At 33.6% G+C, this 13,258-nt stretch overlaps 1 protein-coding gene across 1 annotated transcript in view; it reads right to left on the bottom strand.

Annotated features, from left to right (window-relative positions):
- The window catches only part of MBTPS1 (Membrane-bound transcription factor site-1 protease), a 48,893-nt gene that overhangs the window by 20,427 nt on the left and 15,208 nt on the right, over window positions 1–13,258 (bottom strand). The window contains exons 6-12 of the mRNA XM_012945293.3: window positions 12,606–12,665; window positions 11,600–11,761; window positions 9,816–10,139; window positions 5,700–5,870; window positions 4,925–5,076; window positions 3,229–3,481; window positions 1,996–2,121 (exon numbers count right to left, since the gene is read on the bottom strand). Coding sequence (XP_012800747.2) covers window positions 1,996–2,121; window positions 3,229–3,481; window positions 4,925–5,076; window positions 5,700–5,870; window positions 9,816–10,139; window positions 11,600–11,761; window positions 12,606–12,665 — 1,248 coding nt within the window. The remainder of the gene's footprint in view (window positions 1–1,995; window positions 2,122–3,228; window positions 3,482–4,924; window positions 5,077–5,699; window positions 5,871–9,815; window positions 10,140–11,599; window positions 11,762–12,605; window positions 12,666–13,258) is intronic.

The raw sequence follows: 13,258 nt of genomic DNA, 5'->3' as shown, positions 1-13,258 counted from the left end.
TGTACCTGATCCTGAAATAAATTATGACATAGAAGTTCTTGTACTGAAAACAAAATCAAATTAAGCTGAAATTTGAATAGCTACTTGTTATGCCATAAAACTGGTGCCCAAGTGGGAAATTCATTAGTGATTTAGGGTGAATAACTCATAAATTTTTACATTTAAGAAAGTATGGAAGATTTTATGATCGGACTATGATTACTGAAAAATTCAGCAAGAAAAAAAAGGCATATAACATTTAAACAAAATGTGTAATTTATATAATGAACCGATTCAAGTTAAACAATCACTGGATGCTGGAAAACATTGGAAAATTGTGCACTTACGACTCTAGAGACAATCAAACACAGCGGTTATCTAACTAACGCTAGTCCATGATCAAAACTATGAAATTGAACAACCTACACAAACGCTTCACATTAATAATCATTATATGCTCACTGCTGACTAGTTTACAGAGGTGATTTTCGGAGTTCTAATGAGAAACCGTGATCAGTGGAGTTCAACTATGTCAGTACCGAGTAAGTTACTTACTAACAGTGTCGGGCGATGGTTGAGTATCAATGTGAATACACCTAGGCTATAAATGTAAAGCAGTGGATATCAACTCAGTGGTCTGATGACTAGGGTATTGCTGTGAGAACTTGAAATTCAGTATTCGGTCGCCAAGGTGCATTATAAGTACATATTATTGAAAAATCTTATGTAGGAGAAAAACACTTATCTAGTACTTCCCAGTTTGCAATGACTGTCTTAGATAAATGAGTGGTTTGAGGATAAAAAAATATACCTCAACAATCTCTAAAAGCACGCCTTATAATAACAGGCATTGAATATATAATACAAAGATAAGGAAAACTCCACAGAACAAAAACAAAACAACATAAAGAACAAATATTACATGAAATCATATTGGCTGTAATCTGAGACAGATATCTGCCAGACAATTTTACTGAACTCATTTTTTTTCAAATTATGTTTCCCCTCATATTTTAATTCATTTATTTATGTTTCTAAATAATAATTGCTCATTGTGAGCATCACTGTGATGCTACCCAGTTGCATAGACGAAAATAGGTGGTTTTCCTGGAGAACAACTCCTTGATCCTTTGACCTACAGATCTAATCTGATCTAATAATATAGGTGTGGACAGACACCGAAAGTTTTGCAAACTCCTGACAGGTGTTATCAGATACCAACCATCCACTTCATTCATATTTTTCTCCTTGTATGTCTCCTGGTAGAACGAGATGTCAACACATTAGAATCTGTGCTAGCAAAAATATAAAAGCTCTACAATACCTTATCTACCAAATATACTATGTAACGAACAAGTTGTTAGTGTTGACCTAGTCAATAACTTGTATTATTAAACATTTCTCTAATTAAAAGGTTGTACAGATTTAAATCTTCTTTGAAAAGACATCTCATTTGATTCCAGGTAGTTTATATATATAAGTTATGCAGATAAGTACGCAGTTAATCAGTTTCGTTCACTGCTTTTTTTCTATTTTTTTGTAAAAGAAACTTCTTGAAATACCCTGTGCTGAGAATTCTATACTGTACCAAAAGTATAATATTGAATAAAGTCATTAATTATAATAAATAAATAGATCATATCAATTGAGTATCTAGTCTAAAGATAGCATAATCTTTGTCGTCTGTCTTACTATCGTAATGCGGTCTATGCTACTTATGTCGACTACAACAGTAGTATAATGTGACAAGCAAAAAAAAACATTTTAATTTCCCATTATATCGTTATTTTTGCACATATAACAAATTAGGTGCCTGGCGCGATACTGATGGGTCCTGAGTTCGAATCCAGGGAGGCAGGGTCGTGGATGCGCACTGCTGAGGAGTCCCACAATAGGACGGAACGGCTGTCCAGTGCTTCAAGGTTTTCCATGGTGGTCTAGCTTCAATTGGCTCATGATCTCAACTATTGAAATTAATATAAACTAAAGTATAAGACGGATAAAGAAACAACTTACATTGATGATAATTGGTTGCATGGTAGAGTACAATGGTTGAGAACAATATGGCCACATATATGGACATTGAGTTAAATCCAAATAACTAGGCATTAGACTTGCTTGAGGTTTCATACGCTGTACAATCTGTAAAATGTGATATAACAAAAAAGTATTTACTCAACCAATAAATTGAACATGCAACATATAAGATTTTTCTAGTATGACGACCTAAATAATCAAGATAAAACAGGTAATGCTGATTGATGTAATACTTGAATAATTCAGTTAAAAAAGACATTTTTATATTGAAATCATCACTATAGAGAATGTAAAGTATGAATCTACAATACAATATGTAAGAAGTTTGCAAGTCAATTTCTCATCTATCTTGATAATCATGTGAATACTGATGACTGTGCAACAGATTGAAATCAATCTACATATGGTAAAATCCAGATGCGTTTATGCCAATCTGTCATATTCCATTATGTTAGTCAGGTATACAATGGGTTGTAAAGATCGGTCTTGTTCGATCATTATTATCACCAAAAGATGTTTTACACCAAGTGGAATCAACATGCTAGTAATAATGAATTCCGGTAGTGTATTATGGAGCAGTGGCGATAGTTTATCTGATAGTTGTTTTGCAACATGCCTTAATTCTGTGTAGTTTTAAGATTCTCTGGAGTTTTTCTGTTGAACCATGGAAGCAAGGTAAGACCACCGTACCGATCCATGATATTTCATTCGAACGACTACTTAATAATAAATCGTACCATATCAATACTTTTTTAATAACAGATTAAAGAATGTTTTCATTTTCAGAATAACAGGACTGTTTAATATGAAATGCATTATCAATGAGTACGGAAAAATAGAATGATACAAATTATCACTGTACTTATTGCAGCATTTTCGACCAAAAATCTACAAAGATGTAAACAGAATATACTTGATATGTATGCAACAATGAAATTCATGTTGCACTTTCCATCCTTTTTCAGATTCATTAGTTGGATGCACCTATATTTTAGTGTTAGTATTCACATCGGAACCAGAATCCAGGACTTTTCGGTTAAAACACCTAAAGAATTATCCATTGAGCTATTGAATTTAGTTAACCGCAAACCTTTTCAACGCGTAAGAAGGTATCGAAAACATGAAAAAAATAACCAAAGAATGATCACTATTACTGTTGTTTTATTGGGAAACTTCAATTAATTCAGTATGCACAAGCTGATTATTACCTACCTCTAGGGCCGACTGAAGATTTACCAAACCAGCGCCTTGTTCAAACATACTACTTTGATCAGTCTCTTGTAACCATTTTATTGAATTGGTACCAAATACACGTACTGAATCTAGTTGATTTGCACTGGCTATTAAAGCTTGTTTAATACTTATTGGATTAATAGGTACAAATGGATAGTTATCTACATTATTCATATAATATAGACTACCATTTTCATGATTAATTAAGTTGGCATTATGATTTAAAGCAGCACTGAAATTAATGTAAATAAATGTTTTTGTAAATTAATTTGCCTTTTTAAATTTGATAAGACATGAAAATAACCAAATTTATTTCTCCAGTTAGTAAACAGTCTTCCTATTGTGGTGTGTACTACTGATGTCGACAAATTTAAGTAGTATGTATCATTAATCGAAAGGAAAATCCCTGATAGCAGAAGGTTAAAAACCTCAAAGGAAAGAGAACGAGAACAATAAATGATTGGTGGGGAAACGAAAGAACAATGAAGTCTAAGACGATTGATTGACATTGGCAAAAGAAGCAGTCAAGTTTGAGACAATTGATGGATACTTTGCAAATGAAGTACTTACTGTATGGTTCTCAGATTTTACCAATTGATTCTGTAATTTTGTGTTGAAATACATTGGATTATCTCCACTGACTTCCACACTCACCACACTAATACTTGGGAGAATTTTTGACGGTTGGATGAATAAAAGATGTTATCACAGTACATGTGATAAAAACGAATGTCCATCTGTGAAAATCATCAACATACTGAATTAATCCTTCCAAATAGTTAATACCGCGTAGACTATTATGTCTTAACAACCAACAATGAGTTCATTTGTAAGTGTATGGAATCTTTCTGTTATTGAACTTAAGAACTGAAAGTGATTAATTTATTTCAGCATACCTATATCTTGAATGAATTGTCGTGTTATTCTTATTAAGTCACAAACATATTTAAGCAAGGTTGGATAATGGTTAGCAGTGGAATCCGAAACAAACGTCTTATCTTATATAGGATTCATAAGCTAGATCCCATTGTTAATATTCATCCTATAACTTGAATCTAGCGCTTTTTACATCAAACACGGAGTGAGTTATCCACTTAGTCAATAATTGCTTTCAACGTTTATAGAATAACATGTAGTGTGATGGAAAGTGAAATAGCTTATTATAAATAATATACTACATAATGGTGATGAATTGTTCCGCAAGAAAATGACAGAACACAATTTGAAACAAACAACCGAGTCACAAAATATCATTCTAAACAATAATACAAAAGGTACACGAAATGCAGAATATGAACAAATAACAGTAATATAAGAATTGAAGCAAACAACAATGAATTTTAAGCACAGATGGTAGCTAGCAATGGGGTGCAGCACGTGTTTCACACTATTTGGGACTTGTCAGCTGAATATACCTGCATCCCAGAGTTGATATTCACTCCGAGATTCAAACCTAGTACCGTTCGCTTTAAACAACCAATACAAAAATGAATTAAACAGTCAATTCGTACATTTCTCTCGCTGAATCCCATCATCTGGAAAGATACAACAATGTATGAATATAACATAGTTATATTTCATTATAAGATAGAGTGAAATCGGTATGAAAGGAAAACACGATAGGTACCAGCACAATAAAAACTCATACTCAGTAATAAAACACGTTTACACTCACTTAATTAATAAACTAACAACGCCTGTTACAATTGGAGATGCTACGCTAGTTCCTGATAATACACGACATTTTCCGTCTAGATTAGAACTGATAACACCAGTGGAAAAAGTAACAATATCCGGTTTTACACGTCCATAACCAGCTGGAAGTTCCTAAAATTTGATCAAGATTAAAAGTGTAAAATCCAATGGAGATAAATAAACGTAGGAATAATAAAAATAATCTAATGAGTAATAAAACTGATTATACACAAAATGCTCAAAGAATACGCGAACAGATATCATTGAAATTACATTGTGAGATTCAAATTTTCACAATCTCACAACTTTCAAAATACTTATCACTTATGGTAATGAACCAAATTTGTCTCCAATTCCACAATGTAAAACATTTATAGAAGTCAGTTTCAACAGGGTATTTATCGTTCTTTAATCGTGCTTTATAGAAATAAACGACGATCTTAGCCTTGTATCGTTTTTGTATTCTTCAACGTCTCCACTGAGACGTGAGTTATCCTCGGGAACGAACATGAAAACTTAACAAATTTCATGAAAGTTTATTTCACCAAACTTTACTAAACAACTTAGTAGGTCCCTTAGAGTATTTATTCGATAGACCATATACATGTATGTAGGCAATGAAGAATTTTAACTAAATATGTGCATTTATTTCTAAAGTATGTATTGAAAACCAAGTAACTCAACCTGAACTCTGAACAAAAATAGGATAACTATCTATAACAAAGCAAATCAAACTCAAACATTGTATTTCTTACCCAACCAGTCATTCCACGTGAAGAAAATCTTGCAACACGACCCAAAGCATCCACACCACCAACACCTAAGACATCCATTTGATCAGCTGGATTATTTAAGGTTCCAAATAAAGGGCCATCATTCCCGATAGCAGAAACTAATAGTATTCCATTTGCAGATAATTCTAAAACCTTAATAATTCAATAACAAATCCAAATGAATAAAATACTTCATTTAAAATAAGAGACTTTGATTGATCACTACAATAAGTAGGAAAAGTAAACATTTCATTTTATTTCATATCTCTTTCACTACGAATATCACTGATTCATATGTTAGAATGAGAATCAATATATAGAAACCTCAACATATTTTGATTAGAAGCATCTTTCGATTACAAACATACAATTATGATATAATTTGGCGTATAATATGTGTTTGATTTGTCCCTAGATGTTTCTATTCTACTACACAATACATTATTCAAACGAGTTAATCTCATTAGTATACAGGGTTTGTGAAGATTCTTGAACTTAATGGTTTACGTAACCGACTAATCTAAGTTAGATAACCACTGAAATCTAGGAAACATTGGAAAACTGTTTCGTGCTAGTATGATTCTCTTCAGAAATGCTCACCTACAAACTCGACTAAGGATCGAACCTAAGATAGTTAGCACTAACGCCAAACACCTAATCGTTATGTTCACTGAACCTATCTCCGATTATTCACATTCAACTACAATTAATTTACGATGTAGTGCAAAATTCATTCAATTACCCTACAATAATTAGTACTATTCCAACAGATTAATTTATTTAGTTTCTTTATTAATAAAGCCACTGTTTACATCCTCTATCATCTTTGTTTATTCCATTTTGTATAAGTTAAAATAATTACACTAATCAACATGTACATACACATATATGTACCTACAGCAAGATACTGCAATGATGATAATTAGCAATAGTAGTAGAGGTAAGGGATAGATCACTATCAAAGAAACTATATTAACATTGGTACTACAAAACAAGTGATAAAGCTTACTATATATATAACACAGATCATACATGAAGTGAACAACTGTTACACAATCTGTTAAAAATGATATCCAATACATATATATATATATATATATATATATATATATATATATATAGTGCTTCCCACAAGTGTTTTCGATAAACAATAAAAAGTAGTCATGGTATTTACTGTTATTAGTGTATGTGTAATTTTCTCTATTATTACCATTCGGAAGTGAATATAAATGATTTAATCTGTGTTGAAATGAAACATTTATTTAAGCTGATGTCTTAATTTATATTATTATTATGATTATGATTAGTGAATGATTGATTTGTATTACCAAAAGTGGTTAGCAGTAGTGAATAAGTACAGGATTTAAGTTGTCATGTGATAATTAACACTGGAATTTAGATATGCATTCGTCTGATGAGCTTTAAATAGAAAGATACATACACAAGCACTTTGAATTTGAGTTTCCATTTAAGAGAGTCAGGTGCAATGCGGCATCTTTGATAAGCTAATCAATAACTGCATCCAAATACCCTGGCATGATTGGAGGTGAGAAGAGTTAGCTCTCTCTCTCTCTCGAAATGCTCTCCTATGGTCACGTGTTTATGCCCTTCAGTCAGTCAGTCAGTAACAACGTGGAACTTCGTACATTCATACATCAGTTCGAGTTGCCACACCACATTAGCACACAGATGCAGTTGTCGACTCAAACTACGTAGTGGTAGAGGTAGTAAGAGTATAAGCAGTAATCGGAAACATTAGGGTTTGAAGATGTTATTCAAGGACTATAATCCAGTGAAATAAATTTGGGAAGAGAAAACAGAAAGGAACATGAAGAAATCAGGAGATTAGAATTTGGGAGAACTCAAAGAGTGGATGCACCTGCTCCATTGCAAACGATTTTGAGCTATGTCATTCAGGGTCTCTAACCATCGGTTGTTATCATCTTGCGGTCCCCAACCAGGTAGTCTACACCTACCAACATGGATCAGTTCACTTGTCAGTGACTTCATGGACTTGTGCCATGTTTTGGTCTGGCTGCCCCTAGCTTTCTTCCAATCTACTCCAATACCATTAAACATCGCACGTCGACGCATTCGGTGATTGGGCATACGTAACACGTGTCCCAGCCATCTCAACTGATGGAGTTTCACTACGTCATCAATTGATTTGCCACCCTTACCTAGTACCCGTTTCCTAACATCTGCGTTACTTACTCGATGGTCCCAGGATATACGAGCAATGTTTCGAAGACACCTATGATCAAATACTAGTAACCTACGAATATCCTTTACTCTTACCGGCCATGTTTCACTGCCATAAAGTAGGACGGAACGAACTGTTGCGCAGTAAACACGTCCTTGTTTATGCCCTTAGTCAGTGAAGTCCTACTCACTGCCTTCTCGCAACGGGGGTGCTGGTGTTATTAACGAAATTGAGAAGAAATAAAGCGAATGTTCGACGTTTTGACAGTGTTGATGGATACAAAGGATCCATGTCGGAGAGTTGGAAAACCCTGATTCCAAACAAATGGTGCATATAGGCCTCAGAATCCTGAAAAGACAAATGGTGTATGAACTTATTGTTCGTGACCGGCTGTCATGAAACCACATCTCTTTACTTTACTCCACTGCCTTGTGGATTAGATCTGTAGGTCGAAGGGTCAGGGAGTTGTTCTCTAAGAAAACCACCTATTACAGTTTATGCAACTAGCTAGTATCCCAGTGATACTTACATAATTTTGTAGCTCTTATTACCAAGGTTTATGTGTTCAAGTGAATAAATAAATAATTCCCTAACTGACACTAGCTCGCAATGAGTAATTATTATTTCGAAACATATACATTTTCGATATGATGAGTTGTTGTCCAATCTCTCTTGACACCACACTGATTGGATGGAACCAAATAAGTAGACAAACTAGGAAAACGCATTGAATAATGTTCAAAGTGAATATTAGAAGAAAATGATACGTTGGGTCAATTAAAGGTCCAAAAATGAGAATGTCACGCTTTACTAATCGAAAATATCCAATATATATAATCGTTATTATCGTTATCGTTATTATTATTTGTGTTAGGCCTAGGCAAGGTTGATAGACTATCACTTACTAAATGATAAATAATGCTAAACTTAAGTTGGTGAGAAAATTATATATTACGGTGGAAATCAAACCAGTGACTTTGGACTAAGTAGCTAGATTCAATGTGGTCTGTATAAGATTCAACTACTAAACAATAGAAATCGATTGCTTGCATCTTCTCTCCTTAAATACTAATCAGTGGAGTTTTAATAAAGAACAAAGCTATGCTTTGGATAGTGGTTAGCAGTGGATATGAGTTTCGTCCCATTTGGAACTCATCATGATCAAGAAATACTGTTTTTAGTTTATCGGTTACTAAGACATTTCAATGCTGAAGAAGAAATTTAAGCATAGGCTGTACTTAATTATGTTACGTTGAAATCATGTCTTTTACGGAAGTTGAATATTGTTATACTTTTATATCTTCCAAGACTTAAGTGTTCTTGTTTGGCGAAATACCTGTAAATAACTAACTTTAGGTTACAAACATCAGTAGAGACTATGTGTTAAAAGTGATTGTCTTGAAATCCGAGAATATATATATAACACAAATACCTGATATATCGAGCTTAAACACGAATATTCATTCAATCAGTCAGTTAGGTAGTTAGTCAGTCATAAACAAAGTAGAACCAGACACATGTGCATCGGCTCAAGTTGACACACTATATCAACACCAAGAAACTGTCAAGACAAATGCCGGAGTATTAGCAGTCACAACCATATCAGTGGTAGTAGAAAATATGACAAGAAAAAAATGAATTTCCAGGAAAGAAATTTTAAACGAAATTTAAAAGTCAAGATCTAACGACACTAAATACGTGAACGGATCTGTGTCATTGTGGACGAATTTGAACCATGTCACACAACACATTAGAGCATAGATCATGATGATCACATGATAGTGATCCAATAAGATCGATTCGTGATTTCAATAGAACTCAAAAAATTCCCACAACCCTTTACTCATAAAAAGAACTCTTAATCTATTGTATCAAAACGAAAAACCACAACTAACCTTGTCAACAAAAGGTTTATCTAAAAAATCTGGTCCACCAATACTAAGATTGATAACATGCAATTTTCGACTAATCGCATAATTGAATGCATCTAAAAACCATGATGTATAAGATATTTGTGTATCAGTGAATACACGAAATATGAATAAATCTGCACGTGGTGCAAATCCCCAAGGTGGACAAGTAGAATCGTCATGTTTATTAAAAGAATTAATAAATTTTGAGTAGTATAAATTAGGATTTTGAGCAACAATTAAACCTGTGACATATGTTCCATGACCATGTCGATCTAAAGCCTCAATATAATCATCAGAATAGGATCTCTAAAATACACAATAAAAGGATATTTACAAAATATTTTGAAAAATAAAATGAACAATGTCAACTTATATACACAACTGACTGTAATTACAATTTCGGTATTGAATATGGATTAGAAAGTTGATTTGGTGTAGGAGCAATCTAGATTTTAGGGTCACTCTCCGAGCCTTAGACTTAGAGGTTTAGTCCACGTGGCAGTGAAGCAGTATTAGGAGATATGGTCCCATGGTAGCCAGTGGCCAATACTCCTCAGGATCCTGAAGCCCATGTGCACCTTTGGTTTGAAATCAGGATTATCCATCATCCATACCCGCCAACCCAGTTAAAGCGTCAGACATTCGCTTTTCTTCTTCTCAATCTCGTAAACAACAACACCCTTGCTGCGAGAAAGCATGAGTAGGACTTCCTTACAGAATAGTGGACCAATAACGACTTAGCAGATGACCTAAGATTACGAGTGCTGGTTGGGCATGCATTTAGTTAGCTCAAAAATATTAATTCATATAAATCGGGATTCTAATTGTTGGTTTTCTAGTTGAACAAAACTGATTGTTCTATCTAAGTCAATGTATTCAACAGAAACTATAGCAATCAATACACATTCAACAACGTTATATGGCAGATCTGTCAGTTAGTAGCGCTAGCTTATACCCGGTATTAATTGAATGTAGTCGATATCTGGAGTACAGATTGACGAAAAATCAAAGTATTAATGAGAAGTAGTAGTAATGCGAACAAAAAAACTCAGAAGCTACTGAGATTCAATTTTTTGAGTTGTACTGTGGAATGTCAGCAGTTCCGTGATGAAAGATTTTCCTAAAACAAACAGAGATAGAAGCTATTATCCCGTTTCTTGGCGTCATTCATCTGAGCACATGGAAATTAATTGTTGGTCTAACAGAAGGACAGATTATAAATGAATTGAAAATCGAACAGTTCATTACAGAGATCCACCATACCATATGGAAAAGAAGTGACATTAGGCAGCGACATGCATTAAACCGGTTGTAGAATATTCTGAAGGCAGATCGACGTTAGACCATTCATGTGGAATAGCGTACAATTTGAATCTGCACCTCCAGTCATGAAAATAAGTCATAATAATTTGTAAATGTATATAGCATTTGTATTAAATTATCAAATCGCAATTTGGATGCTTGCCATTAAAGGTGTGTACTTATTCAATAAATATTCTCTCAATTAGTAATGTCGAAAAACCAATAACATTTACAGACAAGTTCAAACTTTATTCAGCTTAATTTCATTTGAACAATCAAGTGGTACCACACTTCAAACTGTCATACGAAGTATAGTAGGCGAGTCTATACTTAAGTACCTAGTTGGATTCAAATAAATTTATTTGAAACTATTAAGTCGAATCTTGGCATTGATGCATATAAACTCATTAACTATCTAGTTGAACGTTGTTTTTGAACATTTTATAATGCTATCCGCAACTTACATTAGTTATATCTACTGTCCAATCAGTTCTTTCAATAATATTACTTAATGAAAAGTGCTTATGATCAGGTGATGCCAATCCTGTATCGAATATACCCACACGAACACCATTACCGCACAAACCGCGAGACCACGCATATTCCGCTTGTAACAGTTTCCATGGCTAATCAAACAAGGATAAACATGAAGAATTCTATGGGAATCTTGTATCAATCACTTTATTGAAATAAAAGTACTAAATTGAACAATCTAATTAAAAGATGACAGGTTAGGGCAGTTGGGATATATCATGCGCCCGTGTATGTGTTAGTTCAAAGCTAAGAGGTGCGCGCTGTTGATCGACAGTTGACTCAATTGTCCACGGTATATATATATATATATATATGCGTAGATACCAACCACTTTCTGTATATTTTAATTCGTTTCGGCAATACAACTACTTCCTAGTAATTCTTATTCTTCTCATTTAAGTTGGAAGTCAGCCTCGCATATGCGAAGTGTGTATATCAGTATTCCAACAGGACGACTGATCGACATAATAAAAGACGAGATTTATTAAAACAATGTGATATCATATTGGCTTAATATGAGATCGATCTTAATTCTACCATTTAGGTTTTATACAAAAGTTGTCTAGAAGGGAATACTTAGGTTTTTTGAAGTTTTTGCCATATGTAAGTTTAAATTCCGCTTTTCAGTGTATTCACAAAAACATACACTGATAATATTGATTCTGAATGTCCAGAGTGAAGTGATTTATCTTGTTTCTTATATATTTCAATTTGTCTAGTATGACACTTAATTTTGCATAAATATGTATGTACATGTGTATGATCAGGTTGTTATTTGGAAAGTATTACACCAATATTACATAACATAGTCCCTATAAAATTCGCTTTCGCATAGTATTCTGTAAATTTATGAAGAAAGAACTATTATTATTAATATTATTTTTATTATTGTCATATGATATAGATTTTTAAAGGAATAATAATAACAGAGATTACCTGTTTTAACGGATCTAATGGTAAAGTTCCAGGAGAAGAATATCTCTGTGAATCGCCAAACTGATGTATATCAGGAAAAAAAAGCTATAGTATTAACAAAATGGATCACTTATGTTGAATACAAAATAAACGGTAACATTCTAATGCGTTGCAGTGTCGAGTCAATTAGACTAGTTTGGTCATATTGAAAATATCTCACTTTTAAAATAGACCAGTCATCTTTCAAATAGCTCGGTGGTAACGCCTCACCCTGAGAAACTAGGCAACATGAAGTTGATCCCTCCAGAGAACAAAATATTCTTTCTGATCACAAGCATGTCATGATTATGAGTGTTAACTAGCACAAACCATAGATCTAGGAAAGTTTCCTGTGGATTACCTATAACCACTTGACAAACTATCAATCTCTAACAAACCATTTGTCAACAATATAATGAACATGAAGATCAGGGGTTCCATAACCACGTGCGAGGTTGTGGGCGCGCATTGCTGCAGAGCCTCTTACTGGGGTGAAACGGTCATCCAATGCTTTGAGGTTTAATTTGGATCGGTTCATGAATTCATTGAAGTTCAATAAACTCCACAACCGCTTACCGATATTTAAAGAATGATAAATCTATTCTAAGAGTAACCACTTTTAATTTTTCTTTGTA

Source organism: Schistosoma haematobium, chromosome 5 (assembly GCF_000699445.3).
Source record: "Schistosoma haematobium chromosome 5, whole genome shotgun sequence".
In the NCBI taxonomy this organism is placed as follows: domain Eukaryota; kingdom Metazoa; phylum Platyhelminthes; class Trematoda; order Strigeidida; family Schistosomatidae; genus Schistosoma; species Schistosoma haematobium.
The sequence above is the reverse complement of the archived record's forward strand: the minus strand, read 5'-3'. Positions and strand labels throughout refer to the sequence as shown.